This window comes from Cebus imitator, unplaced genomic scaffold (genome assembly GCF_001604975.1).
Source record: "Cebus imitator isolate Cc_AM_T3 unplaced genomic scaffold, Cebus_imitator-1.0 Scaffold79, whole genome shotgun sequence".
NCBI lineage: Eukaryota > Metazoa > Chordata > Mammalia > Primates > Cebidae > Cebus > Cebus imitator.
Window position 1 is genome coordinate 2,598,317 of NW_016107394.1, and position 9,543 is coordinate 2,607,859.

The 9,543-nt window shown below is 50.6% G+C and overlaps 1 protein-coding gene across 6 annotated transcripts in view; it reads right to left on the bottom strand.

The window, feature by feature from the left end:
• ARAP1 (ArfGAP with RhoGAP domain, ankyrin repeat and PH domain 1) overlaps positions 1 to 9,543 on the bottom strand; it is a 66,408-nt gene that overhangs the window by 36,864 nt on the left and 20,001 nt on the right. For all 6 annotated transcript variants that reach the window (XM_037740095.1, XM_017533088.2, XM_037740094.1 and 3 more), the window contains one exon: positions 3,753 to 4,332. In XM_037740095.1, coding sequence (XP_037596023.1) covers positions 3,753 to 4,288 — 536 coding nt within the window. In that variant the 5' untranslated portion in view covers positions 4,289 to 4,332. The remainder of the gene's footprint in view (positions 1 to 3,752; positions 4,333 to 9,543) is intronic.

Consider the following 9,543-nt stretch of genomic DNA (forward strand, 5'->3'; position numbering starts at 1 on the left):
TGCGGCGTGACCTTGGAACTTCACATCAGAAATGACCCCCCTGCCACCTTCAGGGAAGCCAGTTCACAGGGCTCATGTCTGTGACACTCAGGGCTGAGTAAACCTGACCTGAAGCCAGGAGGCAGGGTCTAGACACCAGCTTCCCCTCTGCCGGGCTGGGCGACTCTGGGCAAGTTTCTCAGAATCTCTGGACTCCTCAGCAAGCTCCCCAGCACGAGCTTAAATTAATGGTATGGGGCCAAGTGCGATGGCTCACACCTATAATCCCAGTGCTTGGGGAGGTTGAGGCAGGACAACTGCTTGAGCCCAGGAATTTAAGACCAGCATGGGCAACAAAGCAAGACCTCATCTTTACAAAAAATTTAAAAATTAGCCAGGTGTGATACCACACACCTGTAGCCTCAGCTACTCAGGAGACTTAGGTGGGAGGATCGCTTGATCCCAGGAGTTCGAGGCTACAATGAGCTATGATGGCACCACTGCACTCCAGCCTGGGCAACAGAGAGAGACCCTGTCTCTATTAATAATGATGATGATAATAACGGCAGGGGGTACAGACTCTGGGGGTGGTGTGGAGTCCCCCCAGGCCAGGCAGAATGATGAGGCTGGTTCTGAGAGTCCTGGGCCATGCCAGGGCAGGGAGGAGGGAACTCCATCCTTGCTTGTTTTCTGATTTGCCTAAACCTTGGTCTGTGGCCTAGAATTCTATCCCAGCCCCGTTCTCCCCACCTGTCTCCTCTGAAAACCTCCCCCTTCCTAAAACATCTGGGATGACATAGGTTGGGTAGCAGGATAGGGGAAGGGGAGCTGGGGCGGTGAGCTCAGGGCCCTATGGCCCAGCTGTGCTGAGGGCGCCCACTGGGTGTTGAGTCACATGCGTATTTACTCACATGCACCCCAAGCTCAGCACCTGCCAGTACACAAGCTCACACTGGCATTCATCTACTCACCCCACAATATACTTCCCGAGGGCCTAGGAGGCACGCGGCATTATTCTAGATGTTTGAAATTCAGCAGCAAACAAAATCGACCAGGATCCTGGCCCCAGTGGAGCTGACATCCTAATGGGCTCACTCTCGTGGCAGCATATGTACACACATATGCACACACTGGCTCAAGCCTGACAGTGCCCAAATCACACACATGCCATGTACTGCTCAAACAGCATGCGCACACTCACACATGTACTCACACACTGTCGGGGTCCCCACCACAGCAGTACATGTGAACACAAAGGTCCCCATAAACTCACATACACACCACTTCGTGTCACCGCTGAAACTGCACAAATCTCTACACGCTTTTACATCTTAGTCTCACACACTCTCAGAGCCCGCCTGAATGTATAAATGCACAGACACACGACTACCCTGACAGCCTGCACTGCCACCCGCACCCATCTCTATGGGTGCACACACAGACGGCCCCAGGCATGCCTCACACTGATTCAAGACCCTGAGAGTACACATGTGCACACGCATCCATCCGCCCCCACACCCCACTAGGGAGCCTGGAGATGACAGGCCTCAGCTACCACATGACCTGTGTGAAAGGCCCCAAGGTTGAGGGAGTGAGTTCCCCATCACGAGGAGTTGCAAGCAGGGGTAGGAAGCTCATGTCATGTGACATTGTGGTGGGACTCCCACAAGGGGGTGGGCAGGAGCAGTGTTCCTCCACATGCCATGGAGCCTAGGGGTCACAGGAAGGGGCTGAGAAGGGGCAGGGTGGCCACTCAGGCTCCATGTTGGCCCCCACCCTGATCACCACAGGACCCGGCTCACATGAGACTCCATCTGCTGTGAGTTTTTCTACCACAGGGCTTTGAAGACTTTGTACACTCTCTGAGTTGAGTGAGTACAAAGCTGAGGACTGCAGATGCCCATGACTCCAACTGCCAAAGACCCCCAGACACAGAAAGCCAGGCTTGGCAGCTTACTCTACCCTACTCTGCTGTAAAAAAATAGTTCCAAATTGCAGGAAATAATTTTCTGCCAATTCTCTTAGCACAGGACAGATTTTGGGTCCTTGAACTACAAGGGGCCAAACCTCCTCCTGACCACGGGGCCTGGCCTCCTCCTCATGTTGGCTAAGTGGCTACGTTCACACAGGCTCTGAGAGTAGGGGTTGGTACCCTGGGGCCCAGGGGCACGGACAGGGCTCTCCTCCTACCCAGCAAGCCTCCTGAACTCAGATGTCAGTACCAGGAGGGGCCAGAGGCTGTGGAGGACCACGGAGGGCACCTAATGGGGAAACAGGCCCAGAGGAGCAGGTCCTCATCAGAGTCACACAGCTAGCTGGGCCCGATCCAGGCCTCCTGCCTCCTAAGCAGAAACCCAGGCCTCTACTGCCCGACTGGGGGTCACAGGAAGGGCCTGAGAGGGGACCTGGCCAGGGCCCTGCCTCTTCCCTTTGTTCTCCCACTTCCAACCCCAGAGACAGACAGACTTTGTCTCCTCTATCCTCTCTTCCGGCTATCTCCTCTCTCTTTTTCTCCCCCACCAGCTGTTGGGGTTGAAATAGAAATTGCTTCTGCATACAGAAGAATGGTCACTAGAGGGCGCAAGGGCACCAGGAAACTTCCGTCTGAGCTTCCCTCCAGGCTCCTGAAGAGACCCTATACCTGTTACCAGTTGTGTAAACCCTGGACGAGCATGTACCCTTTTTGCGCTTCCACCAATCAACACTCAAAACACCACAGCACTAGCTCGGCTTTCAAGGCCCCCTGACTTAATGCTCCTCCCTGGGTGGGAAGAATCTCCCAGATCCTCCCTACAAGGCCCCCTTGCCTATACACTTGGCCTCGATGCAGCCAGGGCCCCCCTGCCCGCTGTCTCTCAGATTCGTTCCTGTCCTGCATGAAGCCAGCACACGAATCTCCCAGGAGTCCTGATGCAAGCATCAATGAGACCATGGAAGCACAGGGCCCAGCAGAGTGCCCCACAACAAACAACGGGGACCAGGAGACCGCTCTCCACACACCCCTTCCTCCTCTAAGAAGCCTTCCAAGATTAGCCTGACTTCACTCAAGTGCTCCACCAAATCCCCCTCACCCTGAACACATATCTACCCTGTCTGGGGATGCTCCCTGACAGCCGGGCACCCTAGTAGATGGCAGGAAGGGAGGGCACCTGTGAAGGAGATTAACATGGAACATCCACGGGAGCTAGGGGAAACTCAAGAAAAACACAGGGTACCAGGAGCCCAGGAGGGAAAACAGTTCTGAGAGGGAGGGGATGCAGGATGAGGCCTGAGACGTGTCCCGGGATTTGGTGACATTTGGCAGTGGGAGAAGCGAGCAGGGTGTGAAAGAGCACAGCACCAGGTCCTGGGCAGTCCCCTCAGCCCCACCCCAAGCCTCCAGCTTTCCGTTTCCTCCACGTGTTGCCTCCTGATGCCCTGCTGTAGCTCACGCCTGCCAGGTCCCAAGCTGAACTCGACTTCTTCTCACACTCACTTCTGTTCCTGGGTCTCTGGATCAGTGACGGCACCACTGTCCACCCAGCCACCCAAGACAGAAATCTAGAGGCCTGACCGTCAGGCGCCCAACAACCCCAGCACTACACTGAGTACCTGGACAGCTCTCCCCTCCTCCCGAGTTCCCAGACAGCTCTCTTCTCCTCCGAGCTTTGCGCAGCTGTTCCCTGCATTTCCGAAGCGCCCTTCTTATCCCAGCACCAAAGGCCACAAACTCCTCATCAAGCCTCTGGGATCCTCTGCCCGTGAGCCTCCCACCCTGGGTGGCATCCACTCACCTCACCAGCAGGCGGGGGGGTACGGTGCGGGGCGGCACGGGTGGAACGCTCAGCTCTGCCAAATGCTGCTTAGCAGGCAGCGGGGGCAGCACCGGGTCCCGGACGGCTGTGGACGGGGCTGTGGACTGGGCTGCGGACTGGGCGGCGAAGCACGTGGGCGGAAGGCCGCTCCTCCGGGGGGGGATGGGCGGGGCGGCGGGAAGCCCCTCATCCTCTGTAGCAGCTGCAGGCGGCGGCTCAGGTGGAGTGGCAAGCGCAGGTGGTGAGCGGAAGATGTGGCGCTTCATGGGCACGGGCCGTGGGGTGGGGCGGGGTGCGGGGGCCGGCGGGGTGTGGGCACGGAGCAGGCCAGCCAGGACGCGGCGGCGGTGGCCAGGGAGTAGCATGCCCATGTCCATCAGGCGGGCGTCGCTGAGGCCTTGGCACTCAGTGGCCCACACCAGGCCGTGCTGCTCAAAGAGCCCTGTGTACTGCTCCAGGTGCAATGCCCGCAGCCACTCAGCCACCGACAGTGCAGCATCCCCAGCCTCTGCCATGGTTCCTACCAGCAGAGGCCCTACTGGCAGGGCTCTGTCCAGAGCTGGAATAGACAAACAGGCACAGGTCAGAGGCAGGGCTGCCGAGAGTGGTCCCCTCACCAGCAGCCTGCACGGCCCTCTCAAGCCATGGGTTCAAGTTCTGTCCTAGAGCTTCCTCCCCTGTGCTCCATGTGCTACACAAGGCCAGGTACTGCCAGATCTCTGAATACACAGGTTCTTCTCCCTGCCTGAGCCCCCTCACCCCTTCCCCTGTGCTATCCCAGCATCCAGCTCACATTTTCTTCTCTAGGAAACCCTCCATGATCTCTGGGATCGGCACCACCCCACACCCCAACACACGGCCTCAGCCACTGTCGTGAGACTGGCCAGTGGCATGATTGGTGCTGTGTCTGGTATCTCCTCCCCACTGCCCTCTGCAAGACCCAGGGCAGGGCCAATTCTCTCTGAGGCACCAGTTCCCAGTGAGGGCCAGGATAAGCGCTTAGCAAGCGTTGAAGGACACCACTGCTGGTCTCTCCTGCAAGCCCAGTCTGGGAGCCCAGACTAGCCTCCCCTTACCCCTAGGCCCATGGAGGAAGTGAAATGCTGTAGGAGGTGAGTAAAGCCAGCATCAGTCACATGGCCTCTGGGGGCCTGGCCCTGGAATTGGGTAAATCCTCTCACCACTAAGGCCATTCATTCATTCGTTCTTTCAAAATCGCCTGGCACTAGGCAATGAGGACTCAGGCTCCACCCCTGCACCCTACAATTAAGAGCTCCTAGCCTGGTGGGAGTCAAGAGGTGATGTGAAGAGAAGGTGACCGGAAGAGGCAATGAGCAGATCAAGGGGAAAAGTCATCTGATTATCTCCACAGACACTGGAGAGGCATACAATAAAATTCAATATCCAGCTTACTTACACAAACAAAATCTTACTAAAACAGAAATAAATTGATACTTTCCTAAATGAGAAAAGGGTATCCATTTTACTGTTATTATTATTCCTCACATTGCTCTGAAAGCTCTGGACAACAAAAATAAACAAGAGGTATTAAAATCAGAAAGGAAGAAATAAACTCTCCATTCATTGCCAATAATGTGAGTATTGAGTTGGAAAGCCCAAGAAGCTCAGCTGAGAAACTATCACAACCAGTAAAGACTTCAGTTATTGGGTTCAAAATTAATATAACAGACTGGCTGGGCACAGTGGCTCATGCCTGTAATCCTGGCACTTTGGGAGGATGAGGCAGGCAGATTGCCTGAGAACAGGAGTTTGAGACCAGCCTGGGCAATACAGTGAAACCTCGTCTCTACTAAAATACAAAAAATTAGCCAGGCATGGCGGCATGCACCTGTACTCCCAGCTAATCAGGAGGCTGAGGCAGGAGAATTGCTTGAACTTGGGAGGCAGAGTTTGCCATGAGCCAAGATCATGCCACTGCACCCCAGCCTGGGCAACAGAGCAAGACTCTGTCTCCAAAAAAAACCCAAACAACAAACAAAATTAATATAACAGAAATCAACATTTATAAGCAGTAACCAGGTAGAAACCAGGATGAAAGACCCCATTTACAAGAGCATCACAAAATAGAAAACACTAAGAATAAATTTCATAAGAGATAAACAGCAGCTATAGGAAGAAAAATTGGGTGTGTTATTGAGGGACAAAAAGAAGACTTGGACAAATGGCAGGGCATAGTAAATTCCGGATAGAAGACAACATAAAGAGGTTAATGATGTCTAAGTTACTTTATAAATGTACACAATCCAATTAAATATGTACACAGAATTTTTTTGAAGCTAAACAAGTTGATTTGAAAATTCATGTGGGAAAATAAATAAGCAGGAAGAGTCAGGAAAATTCTGGAAGCAGGAAGAGGGTGGGAAGGGTAAAGAGTAGGAATCAACCTCACCACATGTTAAAACATATTATAAACCCACAGTGATTAAAACAGTATAGGATACCAGCGCATGAATAGACCAATCAATTAAACAGAACAGAAAGTTCAAAAGTAGACCCAAATACATACACAAATTTAGGAAGCACTAAAGTAGCCTCTCAAACTTGTGGGGAAACAAGGGATTATCAAGTTGTTGGGACAGCTGTGGAATGCTTTCAAAAAAAACTATCCCTACCTCACACTTTACAAGAAAAATTACAGCTGGATCAAAGATTTCAGTATTTAAAAAAATCATGGCCAGGCAAGGTGGCTCAAGTCTAAAATCCTAGAACTTTGGAATGCCAAGGTGAGCATATACCCTGAGGTCAGGAGTTTGAGACCATCGTGGCCAACATGGCAAACCCTCATCTCTAATAAAAATACAAAAAATTAGCTGGGCGTGGTGGCAAGCACCTGTAATCTCAGCTACTCAGGAGGCTAAGGCAGGAGAATCGCTTGAACCCATGAGTCAGAGGTTGCAGTGAGCTGAGATCGCAACACTGCACTCCAGCCTGGGTGACAGAGAGAGACTCTGTCTTATACACAAAAAAATAAATAGAATAAAGGATTTACAAAATCATCTCAGGGTTTGGCATGGTGGCTCACGCCTGTAAGCCCAACACTTTGGGAGGCTAATGCAAGAGGACTGCTTGAGGCCAGGAGTTTAAGATCAGCCTGTCTCTACAAAAAAAAAAAAAAGTTAACCAGCTACACACTTGCAGTCTCAGCTACTTGGGAGGATGAGGTGAGAGGATTGCTTGAGCCCAGGAGTTCACGGCTGCAGTGAGCTATGAGCTATGATCACACCACCACACATCACTGCACTCTACCATGGGCAATAGACTGAGACTCAGCCTCTAAAAAAATTTTTCTAAATCATGTCAGAGAGGCAAAAGCCTTTTGGAAATGAAACAAATCCAGAAGGCACACAGAAAAGACTGAAATATTCAACCCTGCAAAAATCAAGCACTCTTCCATGGTAAAAAGCAAAGCCAAGAGTTAATTGACAAACTAGGGGATATCTGCCACTCATATTCCAAACAAAGGGCTCATTTTCCTAATAATTGAAAAGCATGCAGAAATAAGAAACAAGTCAATAATCTAACAGAAATATGGGCAAGGAGTATGAATGAAAAAATTTACAGAAAGGAAAATATAAATGGCTCTTAAATATCTGAAAGGAACTTAACCTCCCCCATACTAGGAAATACAAATGTAAAATATTCTGAAATACTGCTTTCCACCTATCAGACTGTCAAAGAGCAATAAAGTTGGAAAATACAAGCATTGGTAATGCAGTGGGGCATCCCTTCCCTGGCCATGGAATACCTCTAGGCATGAAAGCCCTAAGAGATGCACATGTCTGGGCTGGGCGCGGTGGCTCATGCCTGTAATACCAGCACTTTGGGAGGCCAAGGTGGGTGGATCACCTGAGGCCAAGAGTTCGAGACCAGACTGGCCAACATGGTGAAACTCCATCTTTACTAAAAATACAAAAAGTTAGCCAGGCATGGTGGCAGGCACCTGTAATCCCAGCTACTTGAAAGCCTGAGGCAGGAGAATCAGTTGAACCCAGGAGGTGGAGGTTAGAGCCCAGATAGCACCATTGCACTCCAGCCTGGACGACAGAGAGAGGCTCCATCTCAAAAAAAAAAAAAAAAAGAAAAGAAAAAAGAGATGCAGATGGCTGACCCAGCTACCTGTAGGCATTTAGCCTGCACTTTTACTGGCACCTGCCAGAATTGACCTATATAGGTTACTGGCTGCAGCGCCTGTGTTTCATAGCAAAAGAATGGAAATAACCAAAATGTCCAGAATGATTAACTAAATTATGGTATAGTCATACAATAGAATACTCTATCAGTGGGAGAATGGTTAACTAAATTACGGTGTCGTTTGTAATAGAATACTGAATGGCTATAAGAATGAGGAAACTCCTTACATACTGGAATGGGATGACCCACAAGATACACTGTTAAATGAGTAATGAAAATACAGAACAGTTTGTGTAACATTCTCTCTTTGTGAAAAAAAAAACAAGGGAGAACATGGAGCAGTGTGCAGCTACCGGTAAATGAACAAAGTATCTCTGAAAAGACACACAGGGGTAAGGTGACAGTTACCAGCTTCCTCCCAGGAAGAAAAGTAAGGACTGAAGGGACAGGAGGGAAGGGAAGGAAGATCCAGAGTTCATAAGGGCCTGAAGTTTATGGGGCCTGAAGCTTACACAATTTAGGTGCCTTCTGATATGGTTTGGGTGTTTGTCCTCTCCAAATCTCGTTTGGACCCCTAATGTTGGAGGTGGACCTACTGGGAGGTGTTGGGGTCACAGGGATAGATCCCTTATGAATAGCCTGGTGCCCTCCCCACAGTAACAAATGAGTTCTCACTCTTTGCTCACATAGAGCTAGCTAGTTAAAAGAGCCTGGCTTCTCTCTTGCTCCCCCTCTCACCATGTGATGTGTCTCCTCCTCCTTCACCTTCCACCCTGACTAAAAGCTTCCTGAGGCATCACCAGAAGCTGAGCAGATGCTGGTGCCATGCTTGTATAGCCTACAGAGCCCTGAGCCAAATAAACCTCTTTTCTTTATAAATTACTCAGGGTATTCCTTGATTGCAATGCAAAAGGGACCAACCAACACATGCTCCTTAAGGGTATCACTTTTACAAAAATCACAAAAACACATGACCACATGCACACACTGTTTGGGCCCCTCTTTAGATCCTGGAAGGAGCCCTGCACATCAAACTCCAGCTTCCCTGAAAATCCACCTCTGGGGAAAGGGAGACTTTTCTTTTTTTTTTTTTTTTTTTTGAGATGGAGTCTCACATTGTCACCCAGGCTGTAGTGCAGTGGCGCAGTCTCGGTTCACTGCAACCACCACCTCCCGGGTTCAAGCAATTCAGCCTCCCGAGTAGCCTGGATTACAGGTGCCTGCTACCACACCTAGCTAATTTTCTGTATTTTGTTAGTAGAGAAGGGGGTTTCGCTATGTTGGCCAGGCTGGTCTCAAACTCCCAGCCTCGTGATCCGCCCGCCTCAGCCTCCCAAAGTGCTGGGATTACAGGCATGAGCCACCACGCCTGGCTGGAGGCTTTTCACTTCAACATTATACAGATGATAGTTCCTCTGGGGCTAAGCTAAAACTTTAACACCATCCCAACTAAAATTACCAACTGGAAGTTGTTGAGACCAGCAGATTCTAAAACTTCACATAAAATGATATTAAAGATGTGTTAATTCTCAGCAAACTGACAGAGGAGCAGAAGATCAAACACCGCATGTTCTCACTCATAGGCGGGTGTTGAACGATGAGAGCACATGGACAAAGG